At 52.8% G+C, this 19,901-nt stretch overlaps 1 protein-coding gene across 2 annotated transcripts in view; it reads left to right on the top strand.

Moving 5' to 3' along the window:
* Positions 1-19,901, top strand: part of BACE2 (beta-secretase 2) — a 90,948-nt gene that overhangs the window by 27,931 nt on the left and 43,116 nt on the right. For both annotated transcript variants that reach the window (XM_053903057.1, XM_053903058.1), the window contains exon 2: positions 12,220-12,308. In XM_053903057.1, coding sequence (XP_053759032.1) covers positions 12,220-12,308 — 89 coding nt within the window. The remainder of the gene's footprint in view (positions 1-12,219; positions 12,309-19,901) is intronic.

Genomic DNA, 19,901 nt, shown 5'->3' with positions numbered 1-19,901 from the left:
GCCAGCCACTGCTTTTGAACTTTTTAATAGTGCTTTCTTTAAAAAGCGCCATTTAGCGTGAATTTTCTTCTCCATGACAAAGAGAATCATTATTATCATTGGCCTCAGTAAACGAGGTCTAACCTTGTAACTCTGACACATGACTGCTTAAATATCCGCCTTCCTCCGTCAGTGTAATTGCATCCTGACAACAGGTAGCTTACATAAGCCCAGAGGCCAAGGGAGACTCCAGCCTGGGAGGTGTCCAGGGCTGTGACATCTCCATAGAAGAGAGGCCTCCACCTCCCCAGCCCCCTCCCCAGTTTACCTACAAGAGGGAGGGGCCGGGCAAGCAAATGGAATCATCCAGGCCACCTGTCACGGAATATCCCTTTGCAAACAAGCGAGCGTTGTGGCTTCCAACTGCTCTTCCAGAAGCTTGGTCGATGTGAGGCTGCTTATGGCAGTGCCCTCAGGAGTCTGTGCTTGACTTCTGTGTCCAAGGGGCAGAGAACCAGACTCCCGGACTGTTTTGATTCTTGAAGATGTAGCCAACAGCCCACCCTTCTTTGGGCTTGACACCGGCTACGGTGAGCCCAGTGACACATGGGCTCCTGATCCTGGCCCTGGCGCTGCTGGTCACCGGTCAGGGCAGCCCTGCGTGCCTGACCACTCCCAGGACTTGGCGTGTCGATGTTGTCTCCAGTTTCTGCCGCCTAAAGCACAGGCGGAGGCCTAGAACACCATGTTCATAGGTGAGGCTGAGAGCAAGAGCCGGAAACCCACAGACACAGCTTCCTCAGGGCTTGGAGGTGGGTTTAGAGGGTTCTGTTGCCTCTTTCCAAGTGCGCTCTGAGGCCGTTGCTACTCACAATGAAAACTGTCCTTGGACCCGGGAGGCTGATGCCCTGTCCGGGCTGCCGGGGGCTGAGCCTTAGGCCAACTCTGCCCGGAGGAAGCCCAGCCTTGTGGGGTGTGCAGGGGCACACCCAGTGTGCAGGGGGAGACCCAGGCTCCAAATGTCCTTCCTTGTCTGAATTCTGTGGGCAACAGCTAGACTTAGGCGCACAGATTTCGAAGGCTGAAACTATTCCCTCCCGTTTTACAGATGAGCAAACTCAGGGCCAAAGTGGACTGTCCCCGGGGCGCCTGGCTGGTTCAGCTGGAATTGCTTCCGACTCTTGATCTCAGGCTCGTGAATTGGAGCCCCACGTCGGGTGTAGCGATTACTTAACTGCATAGAACTTAAAAGTGACTGTACAGCCAGCTAGTGGCCAAGTGGAGACCAGATCTCACCGCTTCACTGGGGGGGCCTCTGTCCCTGGCCTTTGACGCTTGGGGAGGCATCTGGCTCTGTCTGCTTTGGGAGACAGGCCCAGGCCTCTGCTTTGGAGACTCCCCATTTACGAACCAGGCTTAGGTACCTACTGAGGTTCTGTTCAGAGGGAAGCCCTTGGAGAAGTGCTCCTGGAGCACGTGTCCAGCCGAGAGGGCCGGTGTGGGCTGGGCTCCGAGGAGCAGGCTCTGAGCAGAGTGTAGCTGTGGGGCGTTCATGGTAGTGCTCTTAGGATCCACGAGGGGCCGAGGAAGCAGGAGTGGGCAGAGGGTCCGATGAAGCCCAAAGGTGGCCTCAACTGCCCCGCCCTGGGGCACTCGGGCACTAGGAGGGCCCTGCAGAGCCCTCCCGAGTTGGGCGGACGTGGCCAGGCCTTTGTTATCCAGTGTCACTCGTCATTATCTGTGGCTGTCCCCAGGAAGGGCGTGACCTTGGGGGAAGAGGCCAGGTGACCTCTCACAGCCGGGCAGTGGGGAATCCGGGCAGCGCCCGCACGCTCTACCGCCATTGCGTCTTCCACGGGGGACAAAAGGGTATTTGAGACCCTAGGTGCTTAGAGGGTTCTTTTGCCTTGTGGGGGCGGGGCCAGGTCACGTGGACTTCCCATCAGCGGGGAAAGCCCATCTCTCTGCCGCCCTCCTGCGCTCCCGGGGGCTGGCTGGGAGAAGCGTGTGCAAGAACTCAGAGCTTCAGAGTTGTGCAGGCTGTTCACCAGGATCTTGTTCACCAACATCACCTTTGCTGGTTAGCCTTGAGGTGCGAAGGGCGGTCAGGCTGCTGAGGGTGGGGCGCGGGCCCGGTGGGTCCTGCCACAGCCCCCCCTCCCCCGTCACCCATCACCCAAGTGTGAGTTCCACTCCGCGGTGGCCCCAGAGGGTAAGGACGGCCACGAGAGGCGCCATGGGAGAGAAACCAGGAGCCCAGTGGAACCCCTGAAGCCCTGAGGGCATCAGACCCTAGGAAAACCCATCCGGCGGGCGGAAATTAACTGGCTCCAGCTCTGAGTACAGACGGCACCACTCATTCATTGACTCAGCAAACCTTTATTGAGCTCTGTGCTCAGGGCTAGTGCATCGAAGCCGCTGGGGTGACCCAAGGAGGCAGAGGAAGCGGAACAGCTTGAGGAAAGTTCCGGCGCATGGAACATACGGGACACAGAGACTCGTGGAAATGGAGGCAGAGGGAAGAGGAAAGGAGGTGGAGGGTCCCAGTCCCCCAGGGGACCGAGTGTGGAAGAAGGACTGGTGGAGTGAAGCGGCCTCGCTGGCCCTGGGGTTTAGAGTCTGAGCCGAGTGTGGGTGCTCCTGGCACCCGGGCCAGCACCCCGGTGTTTCGGCACATGGCCACGTTCACGTGGGCACCGCCTGCTGCAGGGGAGTGGCCGCAGTGCCCCCCCCGGGGAGGGCTGCTGGGGACCCCGTGCCAGTTCTGGCGCTGATACACCGTGATGCAAGTCAGCCCGCAGACGAGGGCGGACAGAGTCGCTCCAACCCCTTTGAGAAGTTAAAACATCCCGGTGAGCAGGGCACAATTCTGGGCGCACCACACATGAACGATCTCAGGTGCCCCTCAGAACAGCAGCCTTTAGCCTTCCGCTTCACGGGTGGATGAGGACGCCAACGCCCGGAGAGGGTGTGTCATTTACCTGAGCTCCCACAGCCAGCCAGTAGGAGGCTAAGCCGGCGCCCAAATCCAGGCGTCACAGACCCTGAAGCCACTGTATTGTCATGCTGCTCTGCTTTAGAGAAGGTGCAGAGTGTATCCTGGGACCGTATCCTGGGACCATTGGCGGAAAATGAACCTGAAGCCAGCAGCCTATGAATGGACACCATTAAGGGCCCGGGCTCTGGATGTGTGATGAAATCTCCCCCACCCTTCGCCTCTCCAGTCTTGTTACCGGGGCGGGGGTTGTGTCTGGAAAGTTTCAAAACTCAGGGACCCTCCCTCCCTGCGGTAAAACCACCCCGGGGATGGGTTTTCACTGCAGAGGGAGCCACAACTCCTGTGTCCGGAAGGAGATCAGCCGTGTCTGATCTGGGGTTCACTCCGGTTCTTAAGACAGGGACCCCCGCATCAACCCTCCCGCACCCCAGATCCCGCGCTCCTAACCTCCACCTGTACGGCCGGAATTAACCTGCCAAGCCCTGAGCACCCTGTGGAAAACCTTCACTGCTGTTTTTTTTTTGTTTCTTTTTTCCTCCAAAAGGAGCTGAGGAATCCATGTGGCCCTTGACGTGTGTTTTTCTAGTAGGAGCCTCGTTGCAGCAGTGAAAGCCCAAGCGTGCGTGAGCGCGGAGCCTGAATAAATCGTATAATCAAGCTCCTCTTAGCTGAGTTCGGTAACATCTGTTTGTGTTAAGTGGAGCCCTTTGAAAGTGATTCCCCCCCCCCACCCCGTTCTTTATAAAACAACCTTAATTTTAGATTGTGGAGAAATGGCGCGTGGCAATTATTTTTGCTTTCTTCAACAAGATGTGTTTAAGTAAATGAGATTCATCTCCAGAACCGAAGCGGAGAAAGAACCTGGTTAACAAGATCAGCGCCTATAATCACGCGTAATAACTGTGGGCAAACAGCCCGCGTAGCTGGGCCGGAAAATGCCGCTGCTTGCGGGTTCTGCTTGCCGGCCGACTTCAGCAGATGGGCGGCTAATGTAATTAGGGATCGTTGTGTTCAATGAGCCATTATTTAAACGATCTGCTCATTTTCCTATCTATTAACCTGCTGAAAAAGAGACAGTGATATCTGAGAGATCTCCAGCTGCTAATCGCTAACTGGACGCGTCACCCAGTTCTTTCCTTTAACGCGATGTTTTGCCCTCCTGCAGTGACGAGCAAATGACTTTCTGCAAGGTGATTGCCCCATGCATCAGCAGAAGATTAAGGAGGGACAGACAGTGGGAGACACGCACAGTCTGGATGTAGGTTTCGGCTGGTGGTAGAACGGTCAGGTGGGTCATCGTCTTGGAGGGCTCTTCGCTTTCCTGACCACACTTGGCTTTCGTTCCGTTCAGGGTCTCTGAGTTTAAGCATATTTGGTCTCTGGAGCACATAAGGCAAGGTTTGCCAGAGTCACCCTTCTCGCGTTTCTCCCTGCCCTGAGACACTGGTGGGGGCAAGGCAGTGAGGCAGGGAGGAGCCCGTGACTGCAGGGAGGAGCCCGTGACTGTAGGGAACAGCTGGGTCTGGGGCAGCCCGGACTTCTGGGAGGTGGCAGAGCGCGCTGTCCAGCTGTCCAGGTGAGGAGCCGGCAGGTGGAGGTCTCAGGCCATCCGATGCTGTGTTCACTTCCTGGCACTTCATGCCGCCCTGGATGCTTGAAGGGTCTTTGCTGCTGCAGCTAGAGAATGTACTGGAAGCTCCAGTAAATACCAGGGCACATGGGTGGGCACCAGAACCTCTGCTGTTGTCTTAATTCCTTTAAAAATGTTTTAATGTTTATTTATTTTTGAGAGAGAGTGCGAGCAGGGGAGGGGCAGAGAGAGAGGGAGACACAGAATCCGAAGCAGGCTCCAGGCCCCGAGCTGTCAGCCCAGAGCCCGTCGCGGGGCTCGAACCCATGAACCGTGATATCTATGACCTGAGCTGAAGTCAGATGCTTAACCGACTGAGCCACCCAGGTGCCCCCATCATCTTGATTCTAACATTGGTTATCCTTGGATATTTAAGAGGTAAACGTGTGGTTATTTTGTAGAGCACCTGGGACATGAAGTGAGCCCACCCTAGCCATTTCTAGAAAACCTAGATACTTTGCGCACACATATCAGGAGTTTGATCTCGATCTCCCTCCAGCTTCTTGGCAGGTGCACCTTCTCCCAGGTGTGTTCTTACCCCTACAGGTCAGCTGATTAGCAGATGCCTGAGGTAGTCATTGTGGGGAATGACAAAAGGAGGCAGGAAAATCTGTTTTGCCCTCAAGCAACTTTCAAGCTCTTTGAAAGAAAAGCTACTTGGAGAAAAGGAAGGCCAGTAAAGACCCAGACAGCCCGGACTCCTGTTGTCGTCGCACCAACACACAATGAGGAAAATAAAACCCCACAGCAGGTGCCATTTTAAAAATGAGTGAGCTTTGTCTAGGCAGTCCATGGTGTGAGGATAAAGTCCTGACTGTCCCCAAGGACACTCCTAAAGGGAATGTCCTGAAGAACCCGTTAGATTCAAACTGCTCTGGAACCAGTCCTTGGCCAGAGGTCCCTTGGGATGTCCTGGAGTTTGTGGTGGTGGCACCGAGGACTGACCTCAGTCTTCCCGCCTCCTGCAGAGAGTTGCATGTGTGATTGGCACAAGCAGGTATTGCTGGCTCACTGAGAGTCTGCACCAGGGAGCAGCGAGGCACAGGCAGCGAGGTGGAGTCCTGCCCAGATGCAGGCTTGTGAGAGGTGGGGCCCCCTGGATCCGGGGCTCTGTCACCGCTCAGCAAAGTGGCTCAGAAGCACATTGTCGTGAAGACACTGGCTGTTCACATTTCGAAACCTGTCCAGTCCTCACCCACCAGTGTGCCGAATGGTGTCCTTGCTTCAGGATTATTTTGTAGAATGGCATCGCGCGGGTTTAGCTGGGGCTGCTGGGCTTGGAGAATATCGTTGAAGAAGTACACGCCAAAGGGGAAAGTGTTTGCTTTAGGGGTAGTAGGAGTCTCCTACGTCTGTCTTCTCTCTCATCTTCTAGAATAGACGGTCTCAGATCTTTTGCCTTCTTGATATTTTGCGTATTATTGGTGGGTGTGCAATACAGACTTGTCTTATAAATGAATAAACAAGTTTCTTTTGCCCAGAATATGCAGCAACTTGTTCACGGCTTTCCAGCGGCCAAGATGCCCTGGGCGCTGTCCAAGGTACTGGGGCCGAAGCGGCGAATCCCACCCAGGCCCTGCTCCCCTGCAGGGTGCCCCATGCTGGGATGTCCCCTGGAGAAGACCGTGGGGCGCCGTCCAGTGTGGAAATGGTGCACCAGGGGCTGGGGACACAGAATTCCTAGGAACAACGTGTACGGCGTTTCCAAGAGCACAGAGGAGGGAAGTATCTGCAGGGGGGATGAGAAAGGAGGGCTGTGGTGGGAAAACTAGGAATGTTTCTGGAGCTTCCGGGGGCACTGGTCAGTAGTTGCCTGTGCTGCTTACACGCTTGTAATCGAGACGGAAGTTTAGCTCAGTGATGCCTGGCCGTGCTGGGAGGCACAGGGCAGTGGCTCCAGGGAGTGTTTGGAGTTTTTATTGCTTTTACGGAGTGACAAAAAATTTGTCCTGTTAATTCCTGCAGTTCTGGACCTTTTTTTTTTTAAAAAAATGTTAATCTATCTGCATCTTCAACGTCCCTTGATGGGGCTGAGCGTCCTGGGGTTTAGACCATCATGGGTGTGTGGACTTGAACCCAAGGAGGCAGAAAATGCTTTTGGAAGTTCAGGATGAAGGATGCCACAGAAGGCAGTGTGAATGCATGAAGTGAGGCTCAGAAACCGGTACCCTGAGCCTCGGAGGTTCAGCTTGTTGCAGAGCAGAGGCACGGGGCAGGTGGCACTACCTTTTTTCCCTTGTGGCTTGGATTCCTCCCAAAAGGGGAGCTCTGGCGGGACGTCAGCACACACGACGTCTGTCTCCAGCATCGTCGCACAGAAAAAAGTGTCGGCTTGCTGCTGTGCAGAGACGTTACTTGCAACACAAACCCACGGTGGTTTCCCTGGACATCCGTCCCTTGCCTGACTTTGGACTGCCTCATTTATTGGGGTGATTTCTCTCCTCAGATCCTTTGCTCCAGGAACGACTGAGGTGGCCGGCTTTGCCGAGCCATGACTCGAATTGAGTTTTCTTGCAAGCTGAGCCCTGCTGAACTCGCTGGGAAAGAGAGGGTCGTACCAGATGCCTGGACGGTTAGGAGTCGGCTGCGTAAAAGAACGGAGTCTGTATTCTGGTGCAGCTTTCTCTGCTTTCGTGTCCCCCTGCCTCTGCAAAACGGGGCTTTGTTTGTTGGGGTAGACGTAAGCGCAGGGGTGTGTGAAAGTTCTGGTAAGATGCGGAGGCTGTTGGGGGGTGGATGTCTACCCAGAAATTCTCCTAGGCGATTGTGCCTCTGACCACGCTTGTTGTGAAAAAGCACTCGGTGTGGAGGTGGGATGCCCCCGGGCAGCCGGCCTTTCCTGCTGGGTGGCTGGGTGCGTGGAGACCCGGAAGCGCTCGTAAAGGTGGCACGCTTTTCCTGACCGACCATGAGTTTGGGCAGGGAGGATGCTCATGTTCAGGATTCTAGAGTTTTCTCGTCTGTGATTTAATGACAGATGAAGTATTCCTCACTGTTGTGAAATTGTTTTTTGTTGTTTTGTTTTATTTTTCGGGTGATTGATAGGTCTTGCCACACTTTCTTCTTTTATTTATTTGAGAGGGCGCGAGAGCATGAGCATGGGAGGGGCAGAGAGAGAGGCCGAGAGAGAATCCAAGCAGGGTCCGCGCTGTCAGCGCACAGCCCGACGTGGGGCTCGAACCCGTGAACCACGAGATCATGATCTGAGCTGAAATCAAGAGTCGGATGCTTCACTGACCGAGCCACCCAGGCGCCCCTCACTCTCTGTTTTTAAAGGTGTCGAATTCCCCGATTGGCCTCATGAAGGAGTCCTGGGGTTTTACCCTTCTCCTTTGTTTCTCTGCTGCTTTCCTCCAAGCAACTTGAGAAGCTCTTCTTGTCCTCCGGAACCATTTAAATCTGGAAGCGGGATCCCGTGTGTTGCACGGCTGAGCGTGTGTCAGCTTGGACCCAGTGTCTGCTGCTGGGACAAAAGCCTTGGTGCTTGACAGGTTGCATTTTGGCAGTTCGTTCCCAGGATGGGTAAAGGTGCCATCCTTTGCTGTTTTCACGTTGGCCATATGTGATACTGCGACTTACTAGAAGAAATCTATGTTTGATCTTGGTCCAGTTCCTGGCAGAGCTCCTGAAACCCGAGGAGCTCCCCCAGGGATAGGACTGCTATTCAGAGCAAGCCCCCGTCCGCCCACACCTGAGTGACGTTAATGAGCTTGCTCTTGGGACGGGGAACCAACCTGGGAGGAGAGTTGGAGTTCAGGCTCGCCTCGGGAGGGCAGACGGGCTGGAGGTTGACCCAGTCATCAGCGGCCAACGATTTCAGCAGCCATCCTGAGTGTGAGGCCTCCATGAAAACGTAAACTACAGGATCAAAATGGAAATGGGACATGGGAAGCCATAGGATTAGGAAAAATGTATTGAGTTGGACGTATGTGGGATGGGTTCCTGTCTTAAAAGAACTGATTTTGAGGGGATTGCTTTTACGTTTGTTTATTTATTATTTTTATTTTATTTTTTAAATTTTTTTTACGTTTATTTTTGAGAGAGAGAGAGAGAGAGAGAGAGAGCACGAGCATGAGTGGGGGAGGGGCAGAGAGAGAGGGAGACAGAATCGGAAGCAGGCTCCAGGCTCCGAGCTGTCAGCACAGGAGCCTGGAGATCATGACCTGAGCCGGAGTCGGACGCTTAACTGACTGAGCCACCCAGGTGCCCCAATGTGAAGGGACTTTTTAAAAACCTGCACAGAGATTCTGATAAGCCTGCTTTGAGGATCATGTCGTGTTGAGTCACTGACACTGAGAGTGGGAGCGGAGAGCTCTGCCCTGTAGGAATATCCGGCCCTCCCGGCTGACCTGCGCACGAACTCCTCCCCCGGGCGCACTTGCCCTGACTGCTGGAGGCACGCGAGGTCTCTGCAGCTCCTTTCCGGTCCAGCCCAAGTACACGCAGACTTGGCGACAGCCTCGGGGCTGTTGGGCATCACTTGCTTGAACGGGGAACCAGATGATTTTTATTCAAACTGCAGGCTGTCTGACATCTCCTCTCTGTAGGGGAGTGAGATTTTGCACCTTTTCCAGTGACTCCGTGTTAGTAGATGCAGACGAAGGGCAGAATTCACTTCCTGAAGTTAAGGCGTATCGAGTGATTTTTATCATCTCTTTATTCAGTACGTTTTAGAGTCACGTCAGGCCTCAGGCCCCAGATCTGCCTGCCATTCCGCCAAGTGTCATGGATGGGATCTTCAGTGCTGGGAAGGGCACCCTCTGAGGTCACAGAATTGGCTCTTGTTTGGGAAAACGTGGGCAGTGCATTCGCTGTGCCCACGGCTCCAGGGCAGGTGCTCCCAGGACGGGTCGTTACTCCCGGCCATTTCCACAGCCTCCTGCAGGGGAAGGCCAGGGCACTTCGATCGGCGAAGTGGGAGCCAGAATTGCTGTCTGCCTGGCAGCCTAAAACAGGGCCTCCGCGGAGCCTGCCCACAGCACGTTCAGGCGCCCCAACTGTACCTTGTTTATTTTTTCCCGAATCTGTATTGTCTTTCAAAGGAAAAGTTGGTGTCTTTGATTTTTTTTTTTAACCTTTGAGAATCATTTAGCTGTTCACTCAACACATATTTGAGCGTCTACTCTGTGTCTGGCCCCGTTCCGGGCACGGGGACAGAGCAGCGAACAAAATAGCCATATCCCTGCCTGAGAGCTCACACGCTAATGGGGTGAAGGGGAAATGGGCAGCTCCTAGAGCCAGGAAGTGGGTAGGCGGGTTAAAATAATGTGTTTGGAGTAAGACGGCGTGGGTTCAGACCTGGCCCTGCCACGCACACACCCGCGTGTGACCAGGTTGGTCAGCCCCTCTGCACCTGCTTGCCCTATCTGTGAATAAGGGTGTCGACGCTGCCCTCAGAAGGCCCTTGTGAGGGTTCAACACGTTAGTGTCTATGCAGCACTGTAAGGAGTCCCTGGCACATAGTAGGTGCTGAGTCCTTGGCACATAGTAGGTGCTGCTAGATGCCTGCCATTGCTGTTGTTACCCCAGGAGGGCATGAGCGTCATGGGAGCAGAGGGAGGAAGGGAAGGGGGTGCCCAGCAGAGGCAGGGAGTTGCCATTCAGAAGGGTACATTGAGAGGTGCCCGTTGAGTAAAGCCTTGGAGGACATGGGGGGATGTGCACTGCGGCTTCCCTGGGAGGGCACTCCGTGACCCGGGTCCTCCTGGGAGGGCACGCCACGTCCTGGGTCCCCCCGGGAGGGCAGTCCACTTCGGCACAGGCAGCGGGTCGGGGGGCAGGGACGGCCCCAGTCTGGAATGTCCACGGAACAGCATGGTGGGGGTGGAGTGAAGTCGGGGCGCCGGGGACTTGGCAGCCGGTGTGAGGACTGAGGCTGTCGAGCCGAGGGAGGGCAGGGGGTGGTGCACTCTGACTTACACTTTTGTAGCGTCACGGTGGCCACTGGGGGGAGTGGACCGAGGGAGGAGACGGGGACGCTGGTTGGGAAAGGCGGGAGACGGTCACGCCACTGGCCACGTTGGTCCCAGCAGAGGTGATGAGAGACGGGCAGGCATGGAATACAGCCCGGAGGAGGGGGTCTGGATGTGGGGCCTGGGGGAGAGAAGCGGTGAAGGTGTCGCCACGCTGTCTGGCCTGAGCTAACACGACGGAGCCACCGTTAACAAAATGGCAACAAAGTCTATGGACGCGGCAGGCCTGGGGGTGCTGGGGGCTCGGTTCTGGACACGTCAGACGTGAGACAGTGTGTTTGTTTCCTGGGGCAGCCATAGTGAAGCACAGACCGGGTGGTCTGACACAGAAATGTCTCCTCTCACAGTCTGGAGGCCAGAAGTCTGAGGTCAAGGTGGCGGCCGGCCCGCCCTCCCTCTGGGACTCTGGGTCGAGTCCTTCTTTGCGTCTGCTGGTTGCCGGTGATGGCTGTTAGTCTCTGGTGCCCCTTGGCTGCACCTGCCTCTGTCCAGTCTCTGCCCCTGTCCCCTGGCCTTCTTCCTGTGTGTCTGTATCTTCACATGGTGTTTTCCTCTTGTAAGGACCGCAGTCCTGTCGGATGACGGCCACCCTAATGACCTCATCTTAATGGCATCCGCAAAGACCCTATTTCCAAGTCAGGTCACAGTCACAGGTTCTGGGGGGTTAGGACCATGGTGTGACTTTCTGGGGGACACATTTCAACCCCTAACGGATGGCTGTTGGGCATCCAAGTGGAGGTGTTGAGCGGGGAAGGCCCGGGGGTGCCCGCGTGGGAGATGTAGGGGAGTCACGGGCGTGTGGAGGGCAAAGCCATGAGACTGATGAGGTTGCTGCCACGGGGCGAGTGTGGCTGGTGCCTGGCGGTCGCAGGGCCAACCTGTGGGGGACTCCCGCACACGGGGCAGAGGAGAGGCACCCAGCAGCGAGACTGAAGTGGGCAGGCAGGAAGTCGGAGGAAAACTGGGAGGGTAGACTCCCGGAACCCAGAACGAAGACTGTATTTCCAGGACAGAGTGGCTGACTGGGCAAGATTCTGCTGAGGGAGGGGGTCAAGTGAGAGAAGCGTGGAAAACACTGGATTTGGCAAAACTGAGGGTTTTTCCCAGAGCAGCTGTGTAAGTGTTGAGAGAATTCTAGGTAAATACTTACCCACCTGGGTTATCTCATCAATAGCTTATGTTTCTTAGCAGTTTTTTTTTTTAAGGTTTGTGTATTAAAAAAATCTTTTTTAATGTTTATTTTCGAGAGAGAGAGAGACACACACACACACACAGAGTGTGTGAGTAGGGGAGGGTCAGAAAGAGAGGGAGACACAGAATCCAAAGCAGGCTCCGGGCTCTGAGACGTCAGCACAGAGCCCGACACGGGGCTTGAACCCGCAAACTGTGAGATCATGACCTGAGCCAAAGTCGGACACTTAACCGACTGAGCCCCCCAGGTGCCCCTCCCTGCTGTTAGCTTCTTAATGGACTGTTCAGATTTCAATTTCATAACGACTTTTAACACAAATTTCTCATTGATACAAGTTTTTTTCCAAGCAATACCTTGTTCTTGGTGCTTAGTTTCAGAAAGAATTCTTCGAGCATTGCCTTCTTCCAGTAACCTGATAGTTTCTATTTTTTCCCCTTCAAAATAAAAGCTGCAGATTCTCGTGGACACTGGAAGCAGCAACTTCGCCGTGGCAGGTGCCCCGCATTCTTACATAGACTCGTACTTTGACACGGAGAGGTGAGTGACGGGCGCGTGGCTGGGCGCGGCAGGGTTTCGGGGCACCGCGTGAATACTGAGCAGACACTGGCATAAGAGAAGCCGAAAGGCTGTGTTGTTTAAAGGGGGGGGTCTGTGTATGTATGTATTCGTGTGTCTGTGTAGACATCTGCGTGTATATTTGTATGCCTAGATATCTGTGTATATGTAGACCTGTGTGCATGGATCTATTTGTGTAGACATTTGTGTGTATGGCTGTGTGTATATTTGTGTGTGTGTGTACATATTTCTGTGTATGTATAGACATTTGTATGGTTGTGTGTATTTGTGTGTATATATTTGTGTAGGTGTAGATATCTGTATATGGTTCTGTATGTACTCGTCTGTGTGTGTGGTTGTGTGTATTTGTATTTGTAGACATCTGTATATGTAGATATTTGTATATAATCGTGTGCGTATTTGTGTGTATGTGTAGATACTTGCATACGTGTGTATGGTTGTGTATCTATTTGTATGTATATGTATATGGTTGCATGTCCATTTGTGTGTGTATTTGTAGATATCTGTGCATGCATATATGGTTGTGTATATGTGTACACATGTGTGTATGTAGATATCGTGTGTGTACGATTGTGTGTGTATTTATATGTATCTAAATATTTGTGTGTGTAGATATCTGCGTATGTGTGTATGGTTCTACATATGTGTATATGTGTATATAGTTGTGTATATATCTGTGGGTATGTGTATGTGGTTGTGTGTATATCTGTGTGTATATAGATGCACAGATATCTGTGTAAGTGTATATGGTTGTATGTGTGTAGATATCTGTGCATATGTGTATATGGTTGTGTGTATATTTGAGCATATGGTGTGTGTATATGTGTATGTATATATTTGTGTATATGTATAGATATCTGTGTATGTATGTGTGTATATTTATGTGTATGTAAATATTTATTTGTATATGTAGATAGCTGCATATGTGTGTATAGTTGTGCATATGATTGTATATTCGTGTATATGTGTATATGGTTGTGTATATATCTATGGGTATGTAGATGTGTAGATATCTGTGTATGTGTATATGATTGTCTTTGTGTATATGTGCAGATATCTGTGCATATGTGTAAATAGTTGTGTGTATATTCATATGTGTGTATGGTTGTATGTATATGTATATATTTGTGTATATGTATAGATATCTGTGCATATGTATATATGGTTGTGTGTATATTTATGTGTCTATATGACTGTGTATCATTGTGTATATCTAGACATCTGTGTATATGTACATATCTGTATGTGTCTATGATTATTGTATATTTATGTGTATGCATATGTTTTTGTGTTATGTGTAGATACGTGCATATGTTTGTATGGTTGTGTATGTATTTGTGTATATGGTTGTGTGTATGTTTGCAGACATCTGTGTATGTAGATATTTGCATACGTGCATATGGTTGTGGGTCCCTTGTGTGCATGTGTAGACATCTGTGTGTATGTAGATATTTGCATATGTGTATACGGTTGTGTATGTGTTGATCTCGCTGTGAGTATATGGTTGTGTGTTTTCCTGTGAGTCGTGTACTTGTCTGGGTATGCGTGTACACACAGGTATGAACTCCTGCCAGGGGAATCCACAGGAGGATTCTCCTACCAGCTGTGGTGCCTTCTGGCATCGACTTGATAAAAATCTGAGTCCGCTGGCCTTTTTGTAGTCACACCCGGTTTGCAGACAGCACACCGTCCTCTGACGGTCCTCGAGCCCCTCTAGCCCTGATGTGGCAGGGGCTCGAGCCGGGAGGGGAGCGTTAGGCGTCAGCGTGAGGCTGTTCCGGGCAGCGGCCTGGGCTTGCTCGGAGAGCCACGTTTGCTGTCCCGAAGTTCAATGGTGGTCAAGGTGTGGTTCACTGGGACCACTTCTGTGACTCGCTTAGAAAGGAGCACAGAACATTCGGTCTGAGGACAGGGCTCCAAGCCTGCCGTTGTGGGGCAGGCACCTGAGAACAGTGTGGAGCCTGGATGGCATCGGGCAGCCCCCGCTGGGCTCCCGGGACGGCCCCCGGGGCCTCGTGGCAGCGTTGGGCCCCAGAGGAGCCCACGGGGTCAGAGTCGCCGTCTTCTGGGTGCCGTTGCTGCCCAAATGCCATGCACATTTCGATTTCACATCTCTTTTTGTGACCCTAAAATTTAACCTTAAACAGAGAAAACAAGGGGAATGCGGTTGGCTCTTCAGGCTGGTGAGCCGTTGCCAGACCCTGAGCTTCCACATTCAGTGCCCTGCTGCCCGTCCTCTACATGCCTCCCTGCTCACTTTCCTCGTCCACAGTCTCTGTTCCCCCAACTTTGGTTGAGGGAAAATAACAATTGGGAAGCTTCAGAAAACTGTGGGCGTCGATAGTAAGGCAGGAGACGTCGCCCCGTGTGGGAGAAGTGCCCGCCTGTCTTCTCCCGATGCCACAGCTCGGTCTCCATTTTGGTGGCACAAGAGATGTGGTCCTCTGTAGGCACAGCTGGAGAGCAGTGGTGGCAGGTGCTAGGCAGGCCTCGTGGGGCCACCAGATACCCCGTGGGCCCGTCCTTCGAAGAGCCTGTGGCTTAGTGTATGACCCCGTGCACCGAGAACCTGTCATTACTGAAATTCCGGGGCGAACTTCCCAGCCAGTGACCGTTTATGACAGAAGAAGACTTGTGGGTGCCCCAGAGCTTTTGCTATAGCCACAGATGTGCAGCAGGGGGGCGTATGTGTGTGCACGCGCGCGTGTGCACGGGGCTGGGGGCTACCCTCTGCCCTTTCCCCTTCTGACGGGCCATCCATCCACATCCTCTTCCCCCAGCTGCTCAGTCTGGACTGTTTCGTCCTAGAGCAGGACTTGGACTTGGTCCAGACCTTGATTTTATTCACGTAGCACAGGAGGCCCAGGAGGCCAAGAGACTTGTCCAAGATCAAGCTTCTAGGTCAACAGTTCCTGAACCTTCAGCCCTGGCACACCCCCTTTTTCTAGCAAGTATTTGGGAATGCCCTGAATGAATTGCAAAGGCAGTATCGCTTACCTGCATATGTTAAGTCTAGACGCCCCGGGACCGTACGGGGAGGATGGAAAGCGGTCATGTGGACAGAGGTGGTCGGTACCTTGGTCTGTGCACACTCTGGGTCGGCTGCAGGGGGAGGGCTGGGAGGTGGGGGCACACGAGGCTGTGAGCATCCCCGGGGGCCTTGCAGCAGCCAGTGCAGACGGGGAGAAGGGGGGTTGAAGTGGACTCGGACCCCCAGAGCGGCTTGGGTTGGTGACATGATTTAACAAACAGGCGAAGAATCTTGGTAAAGTTGTCCCTCCCCCAAAAGTGTCACCTTCCCCGGGTTGACTCGCATTTCTGGAAAGTGCAAATGCGTATTAAAAATACGTAAAAAAATGTATCTGGGTGGCACAGCAACCTTAGCCCTCCGTCTTCTTCACACTGCAGGCTATAGTCGCGACACGTACCTGGTGTCCCCACACCTACCCTGTGCTCAGAACACGCGTGTGCAGCACACTCCCTGTGCTCTGAACCTCGTATTCGAGGCTCAGCTGTGTCTTGAGTGGCTTTCCTCCCCTGGGGTAGTTCTGGTTTTCATCACGGATTTGCAGACACGAGAGACAGTAGGAGAAAGTTCAGCAGAGTGAAGCCAACATTTGAGAGACGTGTGTACTCACATTAGATTCCAGGATGCAATTTTTAAAAAAAGTTTTTTTAAATGTTTATTTATTTTTGAAAGAGAGAGAGAGAGAGCACGAGCACGGGAGGGGCAGAGAGGGAGACACAGAATCCACAGCAGGCTCCAGGCTCCGAGCTGTCGGCACAGAGCCCGACGCGGGGCTCGAACCCACGAACCGTGAGATCATGACCCGAGCTGGAATCAAGAGTCGAACGCTCAACCCACTGAGCCACCCAGGCGCCCCTCAAGTGTGCAGATTTAACCCTGTGGATGAGTGTTCCCTTCCCAGTGGGTAGACGGTAGTGCTCTGGCAAGCGCCCGCAGCCAGGGATCAATAAAGGCCAAAAGAGCACTTTGCAAGCCAGTCCCTTCTGCCGCGCAGATGCGGTTATTGAAACCGGGGTGGGTCGCAGGCAACGTTACAAATAACCGTGTATGGTATTTACCCGACCGTAGCCTGCGGGGGTCTTTTCTCCTTTACCTTTTGATTTGTTCACGGTTTGGCCGGACGGTGGTCCCGTCTCAGGCTTCGGGAGGCCACGTCTTTCTAACCTCGCCGCTAACCTTGCCGGCCGGGTTTGTGGTCAGGCGGCAGATGTTTCTGTTTTTCATATTTGGGTGTTGAGCCCCGTTTAAGGTGAAACTCGTGAGAACGTCTGTAGCTCCCCCGGTGGCCAAGCCTTCCCTCCCGCTAACTCGCACAGGAGGGCTGAGGGCTCCCTGCCAGCTTTTGGGGCCTTCAAGGGTCTCCTGGGCTGTCCACACGTGGACGAGCAGAGATAACAGAACCTACCAGCGGGCGGGGGACGCCCCTGGCTCTGTCGCCCAGACCTGAGCCCACCTTCTTGGTTCACAGGTGATGCTGAAAAGTTCTCAGTACCCAGAAGACATCACCCACATTTTGGGCCTCTGGGCGGCCTTTTAAGAGGACTGTTCCGTGAAGCATCACATTTCTGAGTTTGGGGCCGGTTCTGCTCAGTCAGTGGCGCCCCTACTAACAGCGGGAGTCTGCAGGTTAAGCACTCGCTCAGATTTACGCCAACGTTCTTTTCTCTCCCTTCCTCTGTGCCCCCCACCCCCCGCCCCGCCATGTTTCTCCCAGGCTTCTCTTTGACGCAGATTTAATATTGGAAAGATAGGAGCGTTTTCTGTGTAAATTATGTATTACTAATTTGCCTGTTGCTTTGAGCTGACTTTACAGTTGGCCTACGGTATGCTTTCCCCCATTGTATTTGATGGATGCCAAGAGAACGTTCTCCCTTCCCTTCTTAGTTTCTGACAAAGGGTTCTTTTCTGAGATGTAGCTGCCTGCTCTATGATGTTTCTGTGTTTGCCTGTCCCTCTGATCTCCCTCAGTTATAATAAGGTTCCTGGTTGGGTTTGTCAGCCTCTGATTCAAGTCCCCCAGTCTTTGGATATTCAGGTTTAATGCTTCCTGAAACATTTCCCAGTAATTGGAGCTTTGGCTTGGGGTTCTTTGACAAGAGTTCTTTGATTTATGGAATGAGCTGTCAGACTACCATTAATCATTTGTGTAGCTTTTTCCCATCAGAAGCCCGCCTTTCATGGTGGCAAACGTTCCGATGAATTTCTACATGGCAAAAAGAAGATTGTGTATTTCTTTAGATGTACTTCTTTTTTAGCCAATAAAATAGCCTCCGGCCAATTGGCTTGATTAAAGAGCCAACATACTCATTCCCCTGACCTTCTACTAATCTCTTCGGGAAATTAAACATCTTTCCATTAAAATGTCTCCTCCTCCCATACTCCATGCGGGGGGCGAAGCCCCCAGGGTAGTCATGGCAAAGGAGCAGTCGATGCCTGTCGGTAGAATTAGGATGTTAGGGGACTACCGGTGACCAACTGAAGGAGGCTGAGCTGGACCCCTGATGCCCCCAAGAAATGCCTCATGTCTCCGTGTGCGACGATGCGGACATTTGATGGTTTAGATCATTTCTCAAGCCCACCCATTGTTTGCCTGTCCCAGACGGGACTGTTGGAGCCCATGAGCTTTGGCCACTGTTGAGGGTGTTGACGAGTCTCCAGGATAGACAGGCTAGCTGAGCAGCCCCAAGGGCCATCAGTGGCCCCACCCACTCTGGTCCGGTCACTCCCAGAGCGAGCAGAGAAGGGGAGGGAGTATCTGGTCACTTGGGCCGGCCCAGCAACCCCAAAGGTAGGTTCCAAACCCCCAAACAGGCAGAAGAGCCCCTGGCTGCATTCTTCCGGAGGTTCCACGTTCCTGGGGTGTGGTGGTTTAAGAGAACCAGGTCAGACCTCAGGACCCCACTCTTCAATTCTGCCCTTACACCTTCTCTTTTTATGTCCTCTGAAAACGACAGGGGGTTTCTTTCAAAACACTACAATGTTCTGTGGCTCTTTTCTCCTCTGCTCGTTGATTTCACTTTCCACTCCTGTGTTCAGGCAACACTCAGAGGCAGAATGCCTCCTGAACTGGGTTCCAAGTGGGTTTTTTTTTAATGTTTATTTATTTTTGACAGAGAGAGGGGGGCAGAGCGTGAGTGGGGGAGGGGCAGAGAGAGAGGGAGACCTAGAATCCGAAGCAGGCTCCGGGCTCTGAGCTGTCAGCGCAGAGCCTGACGCGGGGCTCGAACTCACGAGTTGTGAGATCACGACCTGAGCTGAAGTCGGTCGCCCAACCAACTGAGCCACCCAGGCGCCCCCGGTTCCAAGTGGGTTTTATTGCCGTGAGCGGACTTTTTCCTGGCTGCCTGCATCCTTGATGGATTGGGGTTTCTGAGCGCCCAGAATGGACGCCACGGGAGGAGCCAATGTGGGGTTCTCTCTCAGTGTCGCTAATTAGTGAGCGGAGCCCTTGAGAGCCACAGCATTTTAGTGCCAACGAGTAGGATGTTAGAGCATGAAGGCAGAGGAAGACTTTTCTTTTTTAATTCAGTCCTGGAAACTATACGTCCATAACCCTCAGCGTTGCTTACCATTCATCCCTGAGGTGTTTGCCCTTTGAGGTTCGTTTCGGGGAGCTCGGCCAGCGTGCATTTACTTTTTTCTCGCGTTATCCACAGCTGTGCTTTCTACAGGGGTGACTGCTAGCCGCATGTGGCTGTTGAAAATACGCAACGTTAGGTGAAACCAGTTTACCTCTTCAGTCACCCTGTAATCTGTAATCGTATTTTACCGCTCAGTGGCCCCTACGGTTACCATGTTGGACAGCACCGATCTGCGGCCAGTTCTGTTGGACCGCACCCCTCTAGGACTCAGGAGAACTCTGCCTTTAGACACCAAGCCCCCTCCGCCGCTCCTGACCACCTTAACCAAGCCGTTCGACAGACTAACCCCCTTTCCGAGGGATGGCTGGACTTCCAAACGAGACCGTTTTGGGTATTCAGTAAGAGTAACTCTGTAGGAGCGTTTTCAGGGAAAAAAATTCTTACCTCTTCTAATAGTAGTTCCTAGATTGAATAAAGATAGCAAGTGATTAGATAATTATCATAATGGCAGCTATTTTTGTTGCGTACCTGCTGTGTCCCAGGGATTTTGTTCTAAACGCTTTCCAGTATTAACTCTTGTTCCTCAAACTTAAACCACCGCACGAGGTGTGGTGCTATGTTGTCTCCTTTCGGCCAGAGGCACAGAGAGGTTAAGCAACCTGGCCCGTATCACACAGCTAATAAGCGGTTGAACGCAGTCAGCGTGACATCACCTGCCTCTCAGCTCTGCGGGTGGCACTGAAATATCCAGAATGCCTCCCCCATGAGGGGAGTAGCAAGCTGGTCAGGATAGTGTAGAAAACATGCCAAATACATGTAAGAGGCTGGTTCAGACTCCGACGATATTAGCAAATTCTAATGAGTGTTCTATACTCTGGGCACAGTAGAAATAAAACAACTTCTCAAAGGACAGTTGTGGTACTTCAGGTGGTTTTGGGGAGATAA

Source organism: Panthera pardus, unplaced genomic scaffold, assembly GCF_024362965.1.
Source record: "Panthera pardus isolate Hobbes unplaced genomic scaffold, ASM2436296v1 HiC_scaffold_16, whole genome shotgun sequence".
NCBI classification, from domain to species: domain Eukaryota; kingdom Metazoa; phylum Chordata; class Mammalia; order Carnivora; family Felidae; genus Panthera; species Panthera pardus.
The sequence above is the reverse complement of the archived record's forward strand: the minus strand, read 5'-3'. Positions and strand labels throughout refer to the sequence as shown.